At 44.8% G+C, this 23,883-nt stretch overlaps 3 protein-coding genes across 5 annotated transcripts in view; 2 read left to right on the forward strand and 1 right to left on the reverse strand.

The window, feature by feature from the left end:
* The first annotated feature begins 145 nt into the window (after positions 1 to 145).
* LOC130123677 (vesicle-trafficking protein SEC22b-B-like) lies at positions 146 to 1,780 on the forward strand. Its single transcript, XM_056292922.1, has 5 exons — positions 146 to 321; positions 525 to 634; positions 878 to 1,038; positions 1,249 to 1,395; positions 1,625 to 1,780. Exons 1-5 carry the CDS (start codon positions 247 to 249, stop codon positions 1,777 to 1,779), a joined length of 648 nt encoding a protein of 215 aa, XP_056148897.1. The 5' UTR covers positions 146 to 246; the 3' UTR covers position 1,780.
* Positions 1,781 to 4,015: 2,235 nt separating this feature from the next.
* imp3 (IMP U3 small nucleolar ribonucleoprotein 3) overlaps positions 4,016 to 23,883 on the reverse strand; it is a 28,442-nt gene continuing 8,574 nt past the window's right edge. The window contains exons 1-8 of one of the 2 annotated variants that reach the window (XM_056292924.1): positions 8,811 to 8,828; positions 7,667 to 7,815; positions 7,135 to 7,242; positions 5,375 to 5,449; positions 4,700 to 4,779; positions 4,450 to 4,501; positions 4,278 to 4,350; positions 4,016 to 4,145 (exon numbers count right to left, since the gene is read on the reverse strand). In XM_056292924.1, the coding sequence (XP_056148899.1) occupies positions 4,119 to 4,145; positions 4,278 to 4,350; positions 4,450 to 4,501; positions 4,700 to 4,779; positions 5,375 to 5,449; positions 7,135 to 7,242; positions 7,667 to 7,803 (552 nt within the window). In that variant the 5' untranslated portion in view covers positions 7,804 to 7,815; positions 8,811 to 8,828 and the 3' untranslated portion in view covers positions 4,016 to 4,118. Of the gene's footprint in view, positions 4,146 to 4,277; positions 4,351 to 4,449; positions 4,502 to 4,699; positions 4,780 to 5,374; positions 5,450 to 7,134; positions 7,243 to 7,666; positions 7,816 to 8,810; positions 8,829 to 23,883 lie in introns of those variants that run through there. The other variant, XM_056292923.1, reaches the window with a different exon arrangement.
* The window catches only part of slc35a3b (solute carrier family 35 member A3b), a 38,863-nt gene continuing 23,942 nt past the window's right edge, over positions 8,963 to 23,883 (forward strand). Inside the window, exon 1 of one of the 2 annotated variants that reach the window (XM_056292920.1) lies at positions 8,963 to 9,216. The gene's annotated coding sequence lies outside the window, so the exon portion shown is untranslated. Of the gene's footprint in view, positions 9,217 to 12,557; positions 12,739 to 23,883 lie in introns of those variants that run through there. The other variant, XM_056292921.1, reaches the window with a different exon arrangement.

Below are 23,883 nucleotides of genomic sequence, written 5' to 3' on the forward strand. Positions count from 1 at the left end.
AGTTACACTGGATTTTTAAAAGCGTCGCGGCTCTGTAATACTATATCCCATCGCGTTGACAACAGATTGACTATACGGTTACAACAGTAAAGCATTAGTTGCCAATCGGAACGTATTCTCTGACGCACCGGAGACTTCCGGCCAGCTCATTCAACCTACATCTCCGTAGTTGACAGCTTCAAAAAAACAAAAAAAGAAGCGTAAATCCACATCTCCTGCTTCGCTTCTAGAGATCATTGATCCAAGATGGTTTCACTTACAATGATCGCCCGTGTGGCAGACGGACTACCGCTCGCTGCGTCAATGCAAGAGGACGAACAGGTAATGGATGGAAAGGTGGAGCTGACACGCCAATTTAATTTAACCACTTCTAATTTGCTTCACACGAGAAATGCGTATAAGTGAAGGCTTGATCGAGTTACCTTTACACGGTTTTTTTTTTTAGTAACCATGTCGGCCGCTAGGATTCAACTGTGAACCACATGAAGTGTTAACATTCTAATCTGTTGTAACATACTTGTTAGTCAGGGAGAGACCTCCAACAATACCAGAATCAAGCCAAACAGCTCTTCCGTAAACTGAACGCCCAAAGTCCAACTCGCTGCACGCTGGAGGCGAGGGACATGGCCTTCCAGTGAGTAAACGCAAATACAAAGCTACCTACTGTTTTTCTTTTCCTGCAGATATACAGTGAAATGTATTCTGAAACATGTAGATTACAAGAGGATTCACATTCTATCCTTATTGAGGTGGTGAAGAAAAACTGTGGCAAAAAAATGATACTTATTCGACTTGTTGCTTTAGGAGAGTATCTATGATTGCCAACAACCACTGCTTCCATCTGTCTGTTGTCGTGCGTTGGTCTTCTGGTTTGCAGCTATTTGATAGAACATGGTGTATGCTACCTGGCCTTGTGTGAAGCCTCATTTCCCAAGAAGATGGCTTTTGGGTACCTTGAAGATCTCCAAACTGAGTTCCATGATCAGTATGGGAAGAAAGTGCCCACAGTATCACGCCCATACTCTTTCATCGAATTTGGTAAGTTAAGTTTGCTTTAAAATTTGATACAATCAAGAGATGGAAAAACATATGTGGTCTGAAAAAGAAGTGGCCATTAGTTAGTTTAATACATGTAAGGCTTTGGAGTGGACATTGCATTGGAGCTTTTATATTGATTAAAGTCGTAAGCAGAAACTATAGGCTGATAGATCCCAATTTTGAACTCGGATCAACCGTTCACTATTGTAGATACCTATATCCAAAGGACAAAGAAGTCATACATTGACAGCAGAGCCAGGAGAAACCTAGGCAGCATCAACACAGAGCTACAGGATGTCCAGAGAATTATGGTGGCAAACATTGAGGAAGTTCTGCAACGTGGAGAAGCCCTTTCTGGCAAGTACACTGACCTGGCTAGAGTTGCCTTACAAAACAGGTTTTACATTTCCAAGGAACTCCGTGCCAACACTGTAATAGCTCGCACATGCTCACTTTACACCATTTTTGATAATTCATAGAAATCATCATTGCTGTCTTTGAATTTAAATGTACTTCCATTTTTAGTAATATACTAATGTTACACCATAGAAATATCCGTTGCCTCTATGCTTTGTTTTCCTTTCAGCTCTCGACACAAAAGCCAGCAATCTATCCAACCTCTCAAAGAAGTATCGCAGTGATGCCAAATATCTCAATACCCGTTCTACCTATGCAAAGGTGGCTGCTGGAGCAGTGTTCTTTATCACTCTCATCATCTATGTACGTTTCTGGTGGCTCTGATGAAGAAGAAGAAAAAAAAAGACTTTCAAACATGGAAAGTTGGCCGTTTGTCCCAATTAAGAAACAACTGTTTACCTGTTTAACATTTCCATTTATATCGTTAAACCTCAGTTCTGAATTGGGTGCCTTGTGAAGTTAGTTTGTCCATGTAAAGGAGTGGAATCACTTTCTATGCTTTTTCTAACTCGAATTGCCTTCATGTGTATATAAATGTGTGACACACACACACACACACACAACGAGCCATATATCTGTCACCGGTGTTCTCTACATATGAAAGCAAATATTGCCCATCTAGACATGTCAGTAATTTAAGTGTTCATGCGCAATTACACATGGACATTCAAAATGTAAATCAATTAAGAGTGTAGAGAAATAGAACACTTCCATCTAATAATACTGGAGCTTTAACAGGAGGTATTGGAGTAATTATCTATGTTTACATGGGGGGGAGGGGTTATTTTAAAGTTTCACTGTGAAGAGGCCATCTATCCATACTTAAGTCTTAATGTGTGAATTGTCTTGCCATGCAATGGCTAAATAGCTGTTTACAAAATGTACAAAATTGTAAGAATTGTTTAAAATAGACATTTACTGAACATGAGGACCTGTATCACAATTCTTTGTATGAGACAACAGGCATGTTTAATCAATGTCAACAATACTAATTTCTCCCTTAAAAAAATGCTCCAACAAGCACTCTCCCCATCATATACTTTTCAACCATGATGAAACCAGTTCATATTTACAAAAGCAAATTTTATTGTACAAAAACAACCTTGTTTGAGTTACAAGAGAAAGGAGGGTCCACGTGTAGACTGAAGAGCTGCAGTGCCAAGGTGATGGCCGCTTGGTGGTGCAACTGGAAAGCTGAATATTAGAGAGGCATGCTTACTGAACGTGAAGGATAACCATATTTTTTCAGTTACATTTGTGACCTATCCCTATTGCAAGAAATGGCAACACATTGCCCTGCCTGAGCCCGTCATGTGTGTGTATATTTGGACTGCACAGACATAAATATGAGTTTTCTGGCTAAATTAGTATAGCTATAAAAGTGAATTCAAACTTCCATCCATCCATCCACTATCCAAACTGCTTATCCTACCCAGGGTGGCGGGGATGCTGCAGCCTATCCCAGCAGTCATTGGGCAGGCAGGCAAACATGGTAGAGACAAAAATCAGTGGTTTGTTGAACTTTTTCAATACAGACCACAGTGACAAAACGTAAAAGGAGCAAATTTATAGCAATTAGAGTAAAATACCTTTACTAACCACTAACTGTCAATATCCATAAAGGCAAAACTGGCATTTTTAACCTAAGCCTTATTTTTCTATTGTTAAGACTCAGATCGAACAATGGGTAGCAGAGTCTTATCAACTAATTCAGTACTTGAACAAGCTCGCATCAGCTGACAGTTGCACACCAAGCATCAATATAATCCTTTACAGCAATAGCACTCACCAAAATAACATCTATCCAAAGAGCTGTTTTTTGACACAAACAGGCTCTGAATAATTTGAGAACAGTAAAGAGCCTTAGCCACCATACCAGTCATGAAATTATATAGATATTAGTCCATTTCTAACCCGGAGGTTGTTACAGGAGGATCATCATCCATCACTGTGCTGGTTGTATAGACTATCTTTTCATAATGGAAGGTGTTTTCAGACACTTTTCAACACATCCTGAGCCTGTTGGTGCTTCAAAAGAGCTCCTTTAGTTGACGTCATTATGTGAGTGCTATTGCCCCGAAGGATTACATTGCAGCCTAGTGCACAGCAGTCGGCTGATGCAAGCTTGCTCAATACTGAATCAGTTTAAAAGATTCTGCTACCCATCCCTTGGTTTGACTCTCAATGACACGAATATGGAGCTTATGTTAAAAAAATATCAGATTTTCCCTTTAAGCAGCACCTTTGTTGCCATGCAAAAGAGTAATGTAAAAAAATTGTTTTACCTGGGAATGGACTCAAAAGAGTAATGTAATCTAGCATAAAACACAGCAGCATCTATTCCCCTAGATCTGTCTGTCACTGGCACCGTCATCATCAGAGCCTCCCAACTACAGATGCTGCTGTACTCACCAATAGGGAATCAAGTGAGTCGGACACCTGATCCCCCTGTTCCCCCAAATCTACATTTGTTATTTGTCTATGTGGCAGCTCTCAGTTGTGTTTTCACAGCATAAAAAAATAAAAGTGTTTGAGTTGCTCGGGGTTTAGCTGTGACTGACTGTTGACGAGTTCGTATTCCTGGCATTCATATTACTGTTACTCTTTTAACACATTTCTGTGCTGCTCCCCGTGACTGATGGGTGGATCACAGAGATTCGGATTTACACCACCAGATCAAAGTCATCCCTCTGCAAAAGAAAGTTAACATCATTAGGCTTATTACTTTTTAGGTAAAGAACAATGTGCTCAAGGGTGCAACTGCAATACATTCACTTCAACACTTAAAATATTTTGACATAGCAAAGAAACAAAATTGTCACCTCATCATTGTAATTCATGACATGCTGCTTGATCTTGGAAGAGTCCACCCATGTCACAAAATCTTCCATATTTCTAGAAAAAAAAAATGTAACGGACAGCAAAATTTGGAACAAGGTTCAACAATGGTTAAAAGAAAAACTCAAACAAGGCCAAACAAAATAAAACACCAACCTTGTGACAAGGAATGCTGGGTCTGTGACTATTTCTGGCCCGACACGTACATCTGAGACTGAGTCAAGGACACAACAGAGCCCCCCCCTCCACACACACACACACACACACACATCCCACTTCAGCATCTACAACATCTAACCTGCTAACTTTAAGGCAAATGGTAGATCAAATGCATAGCAACTGCATCCACTTCCCTGAGAGAACACACACACACACACACACACACACACAGGACAGTGAAGGATACGGCCCTGTTCAATAAAAGTGATGGCTGTCTTCAGGTTCTGAGCCATATGCAGATTCAACATGATGCTTGGAAGCCTTCTCCTGAGGGATCACACAATATATCAAAGTCTGAGGGTGAGGAAACGGACCAAGGGCTTTTGGATTTTGGCATCAACTGATGAACTGTCAGGTAGTGTTTTAATACTGAACTCTGCATCATCAGTTTGCTATTAAAAGCTGTGTCATATTTCAGCTTTCCTGAAGTACAATATGACCAGTGAATATCAGCAGAAGTTGCTGAATGTTATGTTTTGATTGGAAAAAAGTACCCCAACTCATATTTCTGCATTCTAAAACTCAGGAGTTGCACCAGCTGTCTTTTGTTGTTGTTTGATGCTGCTTAAATATTTGGCTCACAGTTGCAGCAAACTATTCAGCAAATATTTACTGAGGTTGCTCAAGAATGGTAGCTCAACAAATGTGCTGTATATCCACTACCTTTCTATTTGAATTTGTTTTTCCCTTTATTTTCATTTGCTGCTCACATTGCTGAACAATAGAGGTCACAATTCAAGTAAATTTAAACACAGCATCTTTAATTTGCACTCCAACGACTGTGTAGTAGAACTGTGTAGTAGTCTGGGCTGCATTGTTAACAATAACACATGCTGACAGGACAGGGTGTTGGCTGATTTACCTGCAGAACGAAGATGCTGTGACTTTCTCTGTGAGGGCAAGGTTTTCTTTGGTGGGGATGAGACCTATGCTGTACCTTCAACAAGGAACAATCAGAATATCAATTTCAATGTCAACATATTGCTATAGTGTTCATTATACAGAGGGCCCTGGGGCATCAAGGTGGGTTACGAGTGGGGAAAAGACAAGAGGCAGGGATTTGCCTGTCATCCAATAATATACAAGAGCCAATTCTATTAGCCAATTAAGTTTGGATATTCAAGAAATGTGACTTCATGTGTTTCTCACATAGATTAAATTAAAGCTAACAATATTACGAAAAATATTAAAAAAAAGGCACTAGAAGGAAAATGACTGATAATGGCAATGACTGCACGGATGACAGAAATGATGCAGGTGTAATACTGTTCATTATGTATGAACCTAATAGTAGTCACACAGTGGTGAGGATGAGTAAAGTCCTGATTAAAACTGAGTGTGTGTAGAGAAGGGATTTCTTGGATGTCAGCACTTGAGTGTTAAATCTTCTGGAGAGGTCCAGAGCCTAGTTTAATGGACCATGTGTGATGGATGCTGCCCACTTGAAAATCTCAATGACATCTAGCTCAACTCTTTTCCCCTAACATCCATTATTTGAACACACCGTCTCCCCAAACAAGCTTAATACAGTCAGTTAAGACTCTAGATATTAATAAATATCCAAGATATTTCGATACAGTTGATGAATCATAAACATCAGTGCTGCACAACTACTTTGCAGGTATTTTTTGTAGCATCTTTACAATATGCCATGTGATTTTTTTTTAAGGAGTAAAGTTACATTATTTTAAGGAGTAAAGGGGCACGGCGGTCGCCTCACAGCGAGAAGGTCCTGGGTTTGAGCCCCAGGGTAGTCCAACCTTGGGGGTTGTCCCGGGTTGTCCTCTGTGTGGAGTTTGCATGTTCTCCCCATGTCTGCATGGGTTTCCTCCAGATGCTACGGTTTCCTCCCACAGTCCAGAGACATGTAAGTCAGGTGAATCGGCTGTACTAAATTGTCCCTAGGTGTGTGTGTGTGTCGGCCTAGTGGCCTATCCAGGGTATCTCCCCGCCTGCCGCCTAATGACTGCTGGGATAGGCTCCAGCATCCTCGTAACCCTGAGACCAGGATAAGCGGTTTGGCTAATGGATGGATGAATGGATGGTAAAGTGTCAAACAATGAGGGGGAACTGTGAAAAAATATACTGCTTAGGTGGAATTGACTCTACTACTACTTTTGGCTGCTCCCGTTAGGGGTCGCCACAGCAGCTCATCCGTTTCCAATTCTCCCTGTCCTCTGCATCTTCCTCTGTCACACCAGCCACCTGCATGTCCTCCCTCACCACACCCATAAACCTCCTCTTTGGCCTTCCTCTTTTCCTCTTCCTTGGCAGCTCCATATTCAGTGTCATTCTCCCACTATACCCAGTATCTCTCCTCCACACAAGTGCAAGCCATCTCAATCTTGCCTCTCTTGCTTTGTCTCCAAACTGTCCAACCTCAGCTGTCCCTCTAATATAATTTAATTTAATTAGGTGGAATTAAATATGCAACCAAATGGCTTTTGAGAGCACACAGTTGGGTCAAATTGATGCAACATTTTAGTTGACCAGGCCACATTAAAGCTAACCAACTTTTGTGGCTCACGCAGTACTGAGCTGAGGTTTTAAGATGTCACTCTGAAGACTTGGTCAGCTGTATGTCACAATGTGCCGAAACCAGACAAATGAGGATGTACTCACAGCTTCTCCAGGAGCTGAGATGTACTCTGAGCTCTGAATCCATCTTTCTCATCAACGTCACGGATCTTCCGGGCCAGATCTCTTATGTTACGGCTCAGTTTATTGTACCTAGGACATGGGGTAAAATAAATACTTTTAGCACTAACCTTCTACAATGCCTACAGTGTAATGTCGAATTTAGAGGACAGTCACAGTCTGACAATATGGGAAATTGGTCTGTCTGCCTGACTGCTGTATAGATTTGCGTGATAACTGCTACTAGAGAGCGAGAGAGAGAAATATTGGGCTAGTGTCTGATTAAAAAACATTTGGCTGTCAATTTTTAGAGATTCCTGTTGCAAGTTCAACTATTATTAGTATATTTGACTTCCAGCTTTGCAAGGAACTATACTCGGAATTTCCACCCTGACATGGCTAACAATCATGCCACAGCGAGGGAACTGTATAATATTGAAAATGGAAGAGACAACATGATAAGAACTATAGATGAGTTAAGCTAGCTAACATTAGCCAAAGGAATCGATGCACTCACTTTGTGTAGTCCTCTCTTTTCTCTATGTGAAATCTCCGTAACACTTTAACTTCATGCAAGTTGTTATCCACTTCCCAATTGATGAAGTCTACCTTCTTCAACAGTTTCTGTTCGTGGAATTTCAGTTTCCGAACCATCTTGAATAACGTCTGTAAAGCACAAACCAGCCTAATGACAAGATCACACACAAGACCTCCCTGCGAGACAAGTACAGGAACCACGTGTTATTTTCTTCGTTGCCAGTCGAATGAATGAATATCGGGTCGACGGGGCCTACAGCGCCACCTACCATAAACGCTCATCCTCTGCAAATTCACATATCTTTTGCTCAAATTAACGTGGTTTGCTATCAATTTGGGTTTTTTAAAACCACGCTCGCAATATTGGTTGTTCCGTGGAGAGTGTACATATAGCTTTTTTTTTCTGAGCGATAGCGTCTTTTCCCAGTTGTTCCCAATGAGGAGAGAGCGTGTGCGGCCGCCTTGAGAATACCGCTTCACCCGCTGTCTTTTTTTCGGAGCGCTCCGATTATTTCGGCTGCTCCGACCGCTTCTATTTGAAAATCTCTGGACTTTTCAGAAAGGTGTCGTCACGGTCACGCCTTTTCAGGCAACCAATCATAAGGCTGATGGGGCGGGACTCGTCACCCTGGCAACCAAGAAAATGGAGGCGATGATGGTGCCTGTATCGTTGTCTCCGACAGATCGTACCATGCCCCCACATCCTCCTTGTTCTGTCAGACTGAGCGGTGACAACATACAACTTCCGCTGTAAGGCTGAGAGGTTTACTTTGAGTGGTACGCCATTTGGTGACGTAACGGCACTATTTGATAGTGCACAAAGCTCATCCATACAAAGTATGAAGGCAAGCATCCTCCGGTTGGCGCTCATTGTGGAAAACAATGTTAAACAAATGGATAGTAGGAATAACAAATAGATAATAAAAAGCAAAGGGGCGATACTAGTCCATCATACAACGACATGGTGATATATTGCAGAAACAAAATCCCCGTGCAGCGTTTTTTTCCCCTCTCACTGTCACGTTTTTCTGCCAGAGAAAGACGCCATATATGTACACTCTATGTACATATAGACATATATTGTGTCCAGATGAACTGATTCAACTTTTTTTTAATTTTCTTACCTGGATTATTGAGCATGCATAAAGACGCTATACACACTCCCTAAATCGTGTGTATTGCTCTTCTCCAGCAGGTGTCGCCAGGTTCAAGGGGTGAGTCACACAGATTTACTCAATCTGGACAACGTGAACTCAAAATCGTGTTTGGACTCGGTTCCAGCACGATCACTGATTTGTTGGCCTTGAAGTGCGTTAAAAAAAAGAAAAAAGAAAACCACGGGGTACTTCTTTAAAATGTCCACGAGAAAAGAAGTGCCAGACAGAGCAAGGATTATGCTGTGAATAACTAGTCCCCGTACAGTTTTATCCACGGCCGAAACCCCGCGGGAGCATTTGGTAATTTGGGATTAGACATCTCATCTGTGGGGAAGGAGTGTCCATATGTTGGTTACATCGCGACACTGAAGGGGTAAGTGAAATTGCAACGTGTTAGTTAAAGGAAAACAATTGAGAAAGAAATGTCTTAAATGGTACGACGTCTACTACGATTATTTGGGATTATGTATTTAGATGATATGGATTTTACATAGTATGTCGTGTTCTGAGGAACTTTATTTACTACTTAATTCTCGGGTTGTCGATTTACCAAGGTTGCTTATGTTATTGCCTCTTATCAATAATATACTATATTTTTGTCATTTGGGTGATCTTTCAAACGTATTTTTTATTGAAAGCGCGGTTTCTTTGCATGTGCCTTCATCCATCCATCAAGCCACCCAGTCGACTTCATTAAGTACATTTCCGCCCCGAGTTCTTTTTTTCTCTTCTTTTTGACGGCTCTGCATCCTGAAACTTAATGACGTACAGTTCAATATATCCTGGTCAAGACAACTCCCTTTAAAACAAATAAAGTCCCTGTTATATCCTTGTTTGCTTATTCTACTTCAAGGATCTTCTCCACATCACCAGTGATGGATTTATGAGTAAATTGCTTTCATTCAGACATTTACAACCTTGTTTTATGTAATATGCGGTCATGGTAGTTTACCTAAATGCTGTAAGAACAGTTTTCAAAGTAAAAACACATTGGGATGCCTTTCTGTCTGACATGACTGTCTTGTATTACCTGATCTAGGGTCAGATCAGATTTCAAACTTTCCCATACGTGTCCCAAATATTGTACTCTGCTAGGAAGCTCACCCTTAACAGGCTAAGGGAGCCCCATCTCTAACTTTAACTATGCTATTGGCTAGATCACTGTGTTGCAACTGATGAAATGGCATGACGGTATTTGGTAGGAGGTTCCTCAACTATTAAACACATGCTTTTCAGTCATGTCAAACATCTTGATGTCCACTGCGGGTGTCTGTATATCCTCACATCTGCCTCTGCTAAGCCAAAATCCAGTGCTTCCTAGGCAGATGATGGGTGTGAGAAACTCAACACTTAAATTGCTTCTATCTTCCACGAGTTTCTACTCCAAAATAATGCACTGGTGAGAGCCATCAGCACCTTAGCATGAACATGATAGACCAACACAGTCAAATTGAAACATACGTAGTTTAGTTTTCCACAGGGAGGCTGAGTGGATGTGGCCTTTTACTTCGGGCCAAACAATATATTGCCTCAGAAAGATTTTCTCCTCTTAATACTTGTTGCAAAGAGTTCCATGGGTAATATGGATAAACGATAAATGGTTCTTAATTTCACTATTCACCCACAACTGATTAGTTTGTTTTGCTGGTTTTGCAAGTAAAGTGTTCAAAAAGTGAAATGTTCAAACAGCATATTTTTCTACTCATATAGCATTCTCTATAATATCAAAAATAAAATAAACTAGTAAGATTTTGAAAGAATTAGGTAAAGTCAGTCAAGTTTATTTGTACAGCCCAAAATCACAAGGTAGTCCCAAAGGGCATTGCAATCAGTACAATATACGACAATAAACGACAATAAACGACACCCTCTGACCTTGGACCATAGACTCAAATGAGGAAAAACTAAAAGAAAAACCTTATCAGGGAAAAAGAAAAATGCGAGAAATTTCATGAAGAGCAACAGAGGAGGGTCCCTCTTCCAGGACAGAGAGACATGCAATATAGGTGTTGAATGTACAGAATACACAAGAACAACAGAATCATAATGTAATGTCATAGATTACACACAAAGCATGGTACTGTACAATACATACAGTTAATGCATAAAATGAAATGTAAAAAATAACATCCTGAAATTGACCTGTATTTATCCCCTTTGTGTTAACAACTTAAATTGAGCCAGGTATATTAAATCCTAAGTGATCACACTAAACATGTTTACAGGGGCCACCTGTGTTGACCTTTGAACCCATAGCACCATAGACATTAGCAGGTTTGTGAGCTCTCACCAGTGAAACAGCACATCAGATCATTCCCCCTATCATGAACACCAAGACACTGCCCATGGACATTAAAGATGAAGATGCTCACAGACAAAGCTTTAAACCTTTCAAGCAGCACTTCTAAATCCATTGTCACGACATAGGAAAAAAATACATGGGGCAGCCCAGACACTGCTAAGATCAGGCCATCCTACCAGGATGAAACTGTCCACAGATCAGCGTGCCATCAGCACTTCACAGAAATCAGTGAGAACAACTAGAAGGAACCCACTTTTGAAAGAGCCCAACACGAAGTCATGCTTGGAGTTTGCTAGAAGCCATTGGGGGGGGAAATCCGAGACCTTCTGGAAGAAGATTGTTTTTATCTGATGAGACTTAAGACATGAAGTTGAGCTCTTTGGCCTTAAAGCAATATTTGATGTGAAACAAACAGCCCAACACCCGTCAATCTTCAAGTTGGTAGTGACATGTTTTTAGGTTGCATTTTAGCAGGAGGGAATGGAAAGCTCATTACCATCAAGGGCAAGATTGACAACACAGGTAAATTACATGCAAATGCCTGAGGAGAACCTCTTTCATTCAGCAAGAGATTTGAGGTTTGGGTGAAGATTCAAGTTCCAATTGACCAAATGACCCAAAACACACCAACACTCACCACTAAGGAATGACTTTTTTTTTTAAATCAATGTTAATATTCTGGAATGGCCAGGCCAAAGCCCAAACATAATTCCCACTGAAAATTTGTGACATTAACTTGAACACTTCTGTTCACCAACACTTATGTAATTTGGCAGAGTTGGAATAACTTTGCATTGAGGAACGGGCACAAATACCAAACTCCACCCGTGCAAAGCTCATACAAATGTACCTGAGAAGACTCAAAGCTATAAATGCTGCCAAATGCCCATCTACAAAGTATTGACTCGGGGGTGGGGGTGGGGGCTCTCTCGCTTGCATCTCTGTCTCCCTTTCAGTTGCATTGTGAGGCGGATGAGAAATAAAGGTGTCTCATTAGAAATAATGCCTTTTGAATTTGTGAGTTTTGGCTTATTTTCTGTGTGCTCATGATCGAGAGACTCTCTTTTACCTGCACAGAAGAATCACCACTTGATCCAGACCCCCCTCCCCCACTCTGATTTCATCGACTGATACAGTACTGCAGACAAATTTATACAATATTCTCCGATATCACTACATTTAAATGATCAAGATATTAGATGGCAGTATGACATAAAAGGGCCACGCCCCCTCCCCCCACCCCTCTTCATTAGGGGCCCCTCAAACACTTGCTGTGGTGGTGCTCTCTTGTACTTGAGCTGAGGGGTGAGACCCACCCGTATAGGTTATTTTCTGTGTCCTTTAAATTGCCATCGCATGTGACGTATTCCATTACGAGCATAGCTTTCGGGGAAACTGGTTTGCACAGATTATGTGCCAAAGATGAAGGGCTTCATTGTGTCTGGTGACAATGCTAATAGCAGGTAGGCTCAGAAAAGCTACAGCTCCTTTTTCTACACAACTGAAGTTAAGATTAAAACGTCCAACCTAGACCCACAACTGGATATTAGCCCACTCGGAGAAGTCTCAGATGAAGCCCCCGCTAACAATAAGGTACGAATAAGGGGTCGAGAGGTGAAACTTCTTGTGAATTCATGGAGTTGTAAAACATAAATGTCCCATGTCATTGTACTGTTCCGAGTTACATGATTGTTTTTAACAGCTGATGAGCAGTGGTTAGTGACAGACTTGCATGGTTGTTGGCTTTTTAGGTAGTTCTGCAGCAACATATCTGAGACCTCTTCTAATAGAGTTGAAATTGTATCTTAGAGTTGGCATGCACGTATTTTTGATTAAATTCTAAGAAACGGTTGTGTAAGCGTTAGCAACATTGGCTTCTTAAAGTAAGAAAGAAGCAATGTCTATAAAATGTGCTGGGCTGTTTAAATGGAGGCACTGTGATTTCTGTAGCCAACTGATTTTGTTCTGTAAGTGAAACATTGTTCCTCATGTGTAGTGCAATGTTAATAAATGTTGATCCAAGGGTATGTGGACTTTATGGGTTGGTTTCAGTGCCATCCCCCCTCCACTACACACACACACACACACACACACACACACACACACACACACACACACACACACACACACACACAAACAAACACACACACACACAGAGGGGGATTGTGCGGCCATGCCCTAGTGGTCAGAGCGAGCGGCGGGTTTACATAAGGAGTCTAGTGTGTTGGACACCCACCACACCTCTCTGCTCTGTCATCACTTCTTCAGCCTTGATAGCTTGTCACATATCCCCCTCCCCCCCTTCTTTTCCACAATAAAAGGATTTATCCATTAGAAATTATAAAGGCTGCCCTCTTTATGATCTAGTTTACCGGACTTTGTCTCTGTGGTGGCCATTAAAGCTGAAAACAGATTTATACATTCACTCTCCCGATTTCATCGGTGTCTTCAGTGAGACTGTGATCTGCTACACAGTCATACCTATTATGTTCAGTCAATGACCACACCGGGAGCCACGTTTATAACGTTTACTTAACCAACATCAACTCATGACACTTTCCACCTTGCTGTAATTCACACTGCCCCCTGCCCTTCTTAAAGGCACAGTAACTGCTAGTGCTTAACCATACAAGTCAGACTTGAGCATAACACTACCTAACCAGATATAGAATTTTCTCCCCCCCAACCCCCCTTGCAAAAGTAACATAACATAACATAACATAACATAACATAACATAACATAACATAACATAACATAACATAACATAACATATCGGTCCCTACCCTAGATGTCCCTTAACCATTCGTAACATAGTCCCTGTGCCAGACAGGCGGAACCCTCACCCTCTGAGGGCAAGCAGGCTGGGGAGCAGGGCCTGAGAATGGCAGTGGGTTACCACCCACCCAGTTTGCCTCCGGTCTGGGCTGGGCTGGGTTTGAATGGGCTACAACCCTATGCAGGCGGTTTGAGTGCCAACGAGTACCATTGTCCAGTCTGTAGGTAGCCGGTCCCAGCTGCTGAGTCATTTGATGGGGCTCCGACCAGTATGACCACAGCTTGTTCTGGCGGTGGGCGTGTTTGATCCTGCCCCAGTCCCCCACAGACAGAGAGGGAGGCGTCAGCGGGAGGGAGGCATCGGACAGAGAGGGAGGCATCGGCAGAAGGCATCGAACCTCTGTTTCATCCGGGCCTGTGAACTTCGGACCTGAGCTCTGGCTTTCTGGAGCCCTGGGCTCTCATGTGCAGTGGCTGGCTCCGCTCTCAAGTGGTCCAGTGGTTGCTTTAGTTCCCCGCCCGATCATGAGCAGAGCCGGTGTCACCCCCGTGGCGGAGTGCTTGGATGCCTGGATAGTCAGGAGAGTTTGGCTGTGTGCAGTGCTGAAGGTTTTCCTTCCTCCAGACAGGCTCGAATTCCATTCTTGAGAGTTTTGTTCAGTCTTTCCACCCCTCCATTACTCTCCGGGTGGTACACTGCTGTCCTGATGTGCTTGATGGACTGCAGTAACAGGAACTCTGAGAACTCCGCCGATGCAAATTGGGGTCCATTGTCTGTCGTGATGACACTGGGCAGGCCCTAGCGCCCAAACAGCTTTTCGAGGCGGTCGATGATGGTGTGTGAGGTGATGGAGCCCAGTTCGATGGCCTCTGGCCACTTTGAGTGAAGGTCATGCATGACCAGCAAGTAGTGGGCATGTGCAGGTGCCCCGTGGAGCTCTCCACAGAGGTCGATCTGGATATGTTCCCATGGCGTGGACGGCCACGGGGTTGGAGTGAGGGGTGCTGTGGTAGGCTGGCTGGTTTTCCCACTCAGAAGGCAGCAGGTGCAGTTACGCACCAGCTCCTCTGCGTCAGTCTATGTGAGGCCATCACACAGTGTCTCGGCAGTGCTGCTTCACCTTGACGGCCCTCAGATGCCCATCATGTGCCATTTGCAGCACTCTGGCCCTTAGAGTCTCTGGTACAATGGCGCAGTGGCCATGGGAGAGGCACACCTCCCTCCAGCAGGTGAGCTCATCGCAGACTTTATGGTAGGGGAGCAGCCTGTCATCCACATTGGCAGGCCAGCCATCCAGGATGTAGGCACGAAGGGTTGTGAGTGTCTCATCCTCAGCTGAGGCCTGTTGCAGCTCGGCCAGGGTGACTACTGTGCTGAGGGGCCCATGCAGTATGAGGACACTGTCGTCGTCATCGTCATCGTTGTCATCATCCTGTGGCGTCGCCCCTCTTACCTCTTTGGTCAGAGAGATGGCTCGGGACAGGAGGTCGGCCACCATATTGGTACACCCCGGCATAAACTCGAGTCTGAAGTTGTACTGATTCAGCCTATCCACCCATCTCAGTAGCCTCATGGTCCTGTGTCCCGAACCTTGGGTCGCCAGCAGAGCTGTCAGCGCCTGATGATCTGTGCGGCTAGTGAAAGCCTTGCCGTACAGGTAGACATGCCAGCATTCGCATGCCCACAGGCAGGCAAGAGCTTCCCTCTCCCCCACTGAGTACTTCTGCTCTGCTGGCATGAGTGCCCACGAGGCGAAAGCCACTGGATGCTCTACCCCCTCATGGACCTGGGAGAGCTCTGCACCAAGTGCCACCCCGAGCGCATCACAGGTGACCATGGTAGGCGCAGTCAGGCTGAAATGGGCCAAAGTGGGCGGGGATGTGAGCTGCTGTTTGATGATACCCACAGCCTCCTTCCGTAGCAGCTGGTGCAGGGGGGTCGTTGGGTCGGAGTAGTGTGGCATGAAATGGCGATAGTAGGCAGCCATCCCTAGAAAAGAGGACAGCTGGGATGGTGACTGTGGGTCCGGCAGGGACAGACTGGCCTCCATGTGGGACATGATTGGGGTGGGGCTGCAACGATTAGTCGACATAATCGACGACGTCGATCATAAAAACTCGTCGACGCAGAATTTTAGCTTCGACGCGTCGTATAAAAACAATCAGAGCCAGTAACGTTAACTCAAAACCGCACAAATGTTCATTTGTAACTGCAATGCCCTATAGGAAGTGCTGGAGGCAGTATCGCTTCCATCGTCTGATATAACTGCATTTTGCATGAACGACGAAGAGAAGAAGAAAGCGTATGAACGATGGCGGAAAGGAGAGCGAATGAGGCTAATGAAGAGCAAAAACCAGCGAGACCGAGACTATAAAAAGTCTGTGAGTATTTCACAGATGACAAGCCAAAGAAGTCAGTTAAATGCAGAATATGCAAAGCCGAATTGGCATTCCACAGCAGCACTACGGCGATGCACGAGCATTTGAAACGCAAGCACCCTGGAGCCACGATGATTGCTACTTCGGATCATGGGTAAGTTTAGCTAGTTAGCCACAGTATCGTAATGTTTACGTTAGCTTAAGTTACATGTTGGAAAACAGAACGTCTCAAGGGTGATGCTTGCTAAGCGAACGCTATTTCAGTTATGTGGATTCTGCGTATCCACCAACGAGCTGTATGTAACATTAGCTAAACAGCACCAAGCTTGCAGCATAGCACTCTACAGCTTAGAGTTGTTTAGCTCCGTCATTTATCACCGAGTGTCGTGTTTTTGCAGACTGGAGTATTAACTAGCTAAGTTAAGATTGCTAACGTTAGCTAAATGTTAACGAGTTCTAACATTCACTGACTGCAGTAACTTACTGCGCTATGGGCTCTAGGTTTCTTTTTTTCAGTTGAAAAAAATTGAACTTTTTGGGCTAAAGCGCAGGCAAGACTGCAGAGACGGGGAACGTTAGCACCATCTAACATTAGCTAGCTATCTTACGTAGCTAGTCAATCTGCAGTCTGCAAAAAAACACGACACGGTACTAACGTGAGCTGTGTGTAGCCTAGACAGTCAACTAGCTTTCCCAGTGCGCTCTAATCAGCTGTAGCTTGTCGTAGCGTTAGCTAGTTAGACTGGGTTGGAGCATATCAATAATTCAGTTGTAAGATATTTATTCATTTAAATGGTTTAATTGGTATTAGTCAGTACACTAAGATAAACTGATACCATAGCCTACAAATTGTGATGATAATTAATACAGCTTTCTGTTTTGTTCTCTTTCTATTTTAGTACTAAGCAAAGGCGTGTGGATGAGTTCATCCTGAAGAGAGGCTCATGCACCCCTCAAATGGCTGGAGTCTTAACAGAGAGCATCCTCAACATGCTCGTCAATGACATGAGACCAATATCCATGGTTGAAGATGGGGGATTTAAGCAGATGGTCACCACATTCCATCCAGGTTACACCTTACCTTCCAGAACTCATTTTACTAAGCTTATGGAGGGAACGTATGAAGCTACTTTTGGTAAGGTTAAAGATGCTCTTAAAGCAACCAAGAACAAGATTGCCCTGACAACTGATGCCTGGACCAGTGTCGCGACAGAGGCATATCTTGGCATCACCTGTCACTTTATAAGTGATGACTGGGAGCTCACTAGCTTCTGCCTTACAACCACGCCACTCGAAGAACGGCACACTGGACCCAACATTGCTGCATGGATTGAGCAGGTTGTGGAAAGGTTTGAGATCCCTCCAAGCAAGATTGTGGCAGTTGTTCATGACAATGGCTCCAATGTCGTACTGGCTGCAAACATCTTGCAGGAAAAACATGGGTGGGTGTCTATCCGCTGTGCAGGCCACACTTTACAGTTGGTGATCAATCGTGCACTGAAACACCCTCAGATCAGTAAAGCACTGGGAGCAGCGAGGTGTCTCGTCAAGCACTTTAAAAGGAGCGAACTGGCTTCAAGCAAGCTTAAGACAAAGCAGAAACAGATGGGGACCCCAGAACACAAACTTGTCCAAGATGTCTCTACCAGGTGGAACAGCACCTATTATATGGTGACTCGCATGCTGGAACAGAGATGGCCACTGACTGCGACTCTGTCTGACCCGGCAGTAACACAGAGAGGGAAACAATACCTAGACCTCAAAGCTGATCAGTGGACCCTGCTAGATGAACTGGCCAAAGCTCTCCAGGCCTTTGAATGTGCCACTGTCTACTTGAGTGGTGAAAGCTATGTGACAGCCCCCACCCTGCCTCCACTAGTCAGAGGGCTTTTGAAGTCCACCCACACTGCCTATGATACAGCTCCTGTGCAGGCCTTCCAGGTGGCTGCTTCAGAGGAGACCACTGCACGCTGATCAAGAGAGGTCACCATCACAGATGATGACCCAAGCAAACAGATCATTGCAGCTGCACTAGACCCACGATTTCGAAAACTGAAATTCCTGACACCGGAGGAGAGGTTCAGTGTTCAGAATAAAGTACAAGCTCTGGCCCTACAGTCCAAGGATGGGAGTACAGTGAATAACCAGCACACCAGTGGGAATGAAGAAGCCACAGCAGCATCAGCTGACAAGGATGCCACAGACTCAGCTGAGGGAACTACAAATAGGTCTGTTTCAGCTCTCGATTCACTGCTTGGATGTGACTCAACAGACAGTGACAGTGAGACCAATGATGAACAGGATGCGCGCAACCAAGCGATCAGTAATGAAGTGCTGATGTACTTCAGAGAGCAGCCCCTCTCAAAGACAGAAAGTCCCCTGTCTTGGTGGAAATTGAATGAGGCAAAGTATCCAACCCTTGCATCACAAGCCAAATCGTTTTTGTGTATTCCAGCTACTTCTACTCCCTCTGAGCGTCTCTTCTCAGCAGCTGGGAACATCGCCTCAAAGAAGAGAGCCAGCCTCACTCCAGAGCACGTCGACATGCTCACGTTCCTGCACTGCAATTTAAAGTGTTTATGAACTGCAGGAGATCAGAGTAAGACACACATATACACACACACAGCTCCTCTCACTCACACACAGCAAACAAAAGACCTACAGGTCTGTCTGAGCTGACTCATTCTCCCCTCCTTTGGAGATGGTGGAGCCTAGTGAGTGGATCCACGTCCCCCTCCTGGACCAGGTTAACAGCCCCATCAGAACCGCGGTGCTGGGGCAGAGGCTGCTATTTTGAGTTACTTTTAAAACATTATTTGCATATGATCTTTACGTTTTGACTTGCACTTAATTTGTATTATTTAATTTATTTATTTTGTTTTTATTATGATTGATAATGCATTTACTTTCATTTGTATTATTTCATGTATTTATTTAGTTTTCATTATGATTGATGATGCATTTGATTAAACAAGTAGCTCCAAAACAAGTTCCAAATTCAAATGTTTCGTGAGTCATTATTTTAATTCGCTATGGGATCATGTTATGTTAAGGCAGAGAGACACAGGGCGACATTCACAAGTGTGCAGACTTAAGCGTGTGAGGTAAAACGTGCACTGGAGCCCGGAAGAGGATCCGCGCCTTCAGGAAGCAGAGATGGAGGGTGTGAAAGAAATAATCGTTAGATTAGTCGACTAATCGAAAAAATAATCGACAGATTAGTCGACTACCAAAATAATCGTTAGTTGCAGCCGTGGATTGGGGTGATACCCCCCTTGGAGAGCTGGAAACCCAGGAACTCAACTTCCTTGGCACTAAACACACACTTCTCAGTGTTCAGTGTGACCCCGTGTTACTTGAAGCGCTGGAAGACCTGTTCTAGGTGAGCATCGTGCAGTGTGGCGGAGGGTGCGTGTACAACCACGTCATCCAGGTAGATGGCGACCCCCTGAATGCTAGCTAGGATGAGTGACATTTTCTTAAAACAGCTTGGGGCTGATGGCAGCCCAAAAGCCATGCGCTTGTATCTGAACACCCCCAAATGTGAGACGAAAGCTGTGAGGTCCATGCTGGCAGGTGCCAGGTGAACCTGCAGGTAGCCATGGCGTAAATCCATTTTGCTGAAAACTATGGAACCATGGAAATGGCTAGTCAGCTCCTCAGCTGTGGGGAGGGGGTATTTGTCGGGGATGATGCTTTGTTGACATCCGTCAGATCCACCACCCCGCTTCTTGGCTATCACCAGGTTGGAAATCCAGGGTGAAGCATTGACTGGTTCGATGATGTCCTCCTTCACCAGGCGGTGTATCTCTTCTTCCACTCCATCCTGGAGGGCCAGGGGAATGCTTCGTAGTGGCTGGATTACCGGACGGACTGATGAGTCCACAGTAGGCTGGTGCACAAACCCAGATATGCAGCCCAGTCCTCCGAACAGTTCTGGGTAACGTTCGGGCCAGGAGATGGACACCTGCAGGACATACAGGCCCACAGCATCAGTCAGTGTAAAGTCCAGGGAATGGAACAAGTCTAGCCCCATGATGTTAGCCCCTTTCTGTGTGATGTATAACCTGGTTTCAGGGACGTACTAGTGATTATACTCCACGGGAAGGCAGACTACTCCCAAAGTGGCGATGGGGGCATGGCCGTAGCTCGGTAACGAGTTGGCTGCCGCTTCCAGGGGCACGTGACGGAAGAGCCGGTCATATGTGGGTTTGTTCAGGAGTGGCACCTTTGCCCCCCCCCCCCCGTGTCAACAAGGAGCGGTATGTAGGCTCCGCCCACAAGGCAGGTGCAGAGGCTGAATGAGGCTCTGAACTGCGTTGATAGGAACTGCAGCAGCCTGTGCGTCTGCAGGGGGGGAGCGGCACCAGCGTGCAAAGTGATTCATCTTGTTGCAGTTATGACTGCTTGCCAAGGGCAGGACATGACTTGTCCCGAGATACATGCTTTGTGGAGCCACAGTTAGTACAACGCTTGGGCCCACTCCCCCTAGACCCCTTGTCTTCCACTCTTTGCACATCAAAACTGTCACCGTCCATGTCAGCCGCCCCTGCCGTCTCCTGGGCAACAGTAGGTACTTTAAGCAGAGACGCGTTTAAGCAGTGAACTGCCGGTAGCAGTGACGTCACGGGCTCCTGCGCAGCGCGAGAGAACTTGTGCGCTTCCAGCAGAGCCGTTTCCAACGGCTTCCCAATCACTATAGCGTCAGATAATGTCACGGAGTCTGGTTCGAGTAACAGTCTTTCCCCCAGCCGAGCACAAGACGTTTTCTCTATTAGCTGATCAACTATAAGTCCATCCTCCAATGCCCCGAAGTCACAATGCTTTGCTAGCCCACGTAAGGCAGAGACGAACTGGCCCACTGGCTTACCAGACTTCTGGACTCTCTGGCGAAACTCAAACCGGTGCATACGTCGGCTCCTTCCTGAGCTGAAATGGGACCGTAGAGCGGGTAGCCGCAGCATAGGTGTCATCCGCCACCGAGAGTGTAGCGAAAATACGTTGCCCCTCCTGACCGAGGCAGTGCCGCAAGAGCGCACACTTTCTAGCTGCTGCTAAATCCGAATGCCCCAGAGCCAGTAAATAGTAATCAAACAACGATATCCATCGGTCCCAGGGAACAGCTGGGTCCTCGACGCCAAATATTATGTTCAATCAATGACCACACCGGGAGCCACGTTTATAACTTTTACTTAACCAACATCAACTCACGACACTTTCCACCTTGCCGTAATTCACACTGCCCCCTGCCCTTCTTAAAGGCACAGTAACTGCTAGTGCTTAACCATACAAGTCAGACTCGAGCATAACAATACCCAGACGTTGTTTTCACCAAACCACCAGCAGGCCAGTACGAAAGATGAGAAGCAAGCATGACACTAAAACCAGACGAGCATGCTTGTACCTTAAACCACAGTGGTATTGGTGGATTGGCTGTCGGTACACGGCGACCTTTTAATACTGATATAGAGGGGAGGGGTGTATGGCGAGGATGTGGGGGCTAGGTGCAGTGAGCATGTGCAAACAGTCCGCTGAGGACATTTTCAGTCACAACTCGCAGCTCTCTAAGACCTTGTAAAACAGGGGTCTCAAACTCAACTTACCTGGGGGCCGCTGGAGGTAGAGTTTGGGTGAGGCTGGGCCGCAAGTATTCCAAAAAAAAAGTACAACTGATCCAATGTTCTCAATCTTTTTTTTTTCTTGTTTTAAAATTTATATATACAGGTGATCAAAACAAGACAGGTAACAGTACAAGTGCAGGAACAAAAACGAACAGTGTGAGACAAAAAGGGGACACCAGGTTCTGTTATGACAAGATGGAATACTAATAAGCTAATAAGCTAAAAAAAACCAAAACAAAACAACAAAAACAAACGAGCTAGTGCAGGTCAATGAGCTCCATTTGAAGCACAGGAGGGGCATCTTGCACATCAAAGGAGAAGGGGTCAGCAAAAATTTGAAAAGTGGCTCTGTGTGTCTTGAACTCTGCAAACCTGTGATCAAATTGCTCCTGTAGCTTCACAATGGCATCAGCATACTTCTCACCACTGAATGGTGTGCCTGCATCCATGAGTGCCTTGCATGCTGGGAAATGGCAGAGGTTTGTCTGAGAGAGCTGGGCTTTCCATAACACAAGTTTTGTGGAGAATGATCTCACGTTGTCATAGGCAGCACTGACAAGCTGCCCCTGGTTTTGTAATTTCTTGTTCAGTACATTCAGCTCATGTGTGATGTCAACAAGGAAAGCTAAGTCCATGAGCCATTTGGGATCACTTAGCACAGGAACAGCCATCCCAGCCTTCTCCATGAAGGCTTTCACTTCTGCTCTCAACTCAAAAAACCTCTTCAAGACGTTTCCCCTGCTGAGCCAACGTACCTCAGTGAAGTAGAGCACATCCTCATATGCTGACTCTATTTCCTCCAAAAAGGCGCGGAACTCCCGGTGCTTTAAACCCCTGGATCTGCTATGGTTGATGCATTTCACAACGACAGACATCACATTGTCAAACTTCAGGCATTTGCTGCAAAAGGCCTGCTGATGGATAATGCAGTGCAGAGCAATGGCCTCCTCCACACCCTCCTCTTCCAGTTTTTTTTGAACAAGTGCCACCACTCCATTTCTCCTCCCTGTCATTGATGGCGCTCCGTCGGTTGTTATTCCAGCAAACCTCTTCCATGGCAAACCCGCATCCACAATGGCATCACACAGCTGGCGGAATATCTCCTGAGAGGTGGTCTGGCCATGCATTGGAATCACTGTGAGCAACTCCTCCATCACTTCAAAACTGTCATCAACACCACAGACATAGATTGCGAGCTGCGCAGTATCAATGATGTCTGTGCTCTCATCAAGAGCGACTGAGTATGCACAGAAACGTTTGGCTTTCTCACACAGTTGATCATATATGTTACCTGACAGGTCAGAAATGCGCTCTGCCACTGTGTTGGCTGCAAGTTGCTAAACTGACCCTTCTTTTCCGGACAGACTATGCTTGCAGCCTGTAACATGCACTTTTTAACAAACTCCCCTTCTTTGAATGGCTTTCCCGACTTAGCAATCATCTCACTCACCACGTAGCTAGCTCCGACTGCTGCATCATTATCTTTGCTAGCTTTCTTGAAGAAATCTTGTCGCTTCAGTAAACATGTTTTAAGATTGGCGACCCGTTTCTCTCTCTCATCTCCCTGGTATTTTGTATACTCATCAGCATGTCTAGTCGAGTAATGACGTCTGATGTTGTATTCCTTGTGCACCGTAACTTTCTCGGTGCATGTAAGACACGTCGGGCTGCCTCTGTGCTCAACAAAAAAATATGCCGTCTCCCACTTTTCCTGAAATTGTCTGTGCTCGTCACCAACTTTTCTCTTCACGGCAGGTTTTGAGAAAGACATAACTGGGGCTTGCTGACAGGATATATTTTCCTTCCACTTGGTGTCGCTCCGGAATCAAGTTTCAACCAAGTTCCAACCGTTGCTAATTCGCGCTGCCCATTATGGTGCGTTCAAGTTGTGCTCGGAAGTCGGACTTTCTGAGCTCCGAGTTGGACATTTCAACTGGAAGTCTGAAATCCGAGTCTTCCAAT

The sequence above is a fragment of the Lampris incognitus genome, chromosome 14, assembly GCF_029633865.1.
Source record: "Lampris incognitus isolate fLamInc1 chromosome 14, fLamInc1.hap2, whole genome shotgun sequence".
NCBI lineage: Eukaryota > Metazoa > Chordata > Actinopteri > Lampriformes > Lampridae > Lampris > Lampris incognitus.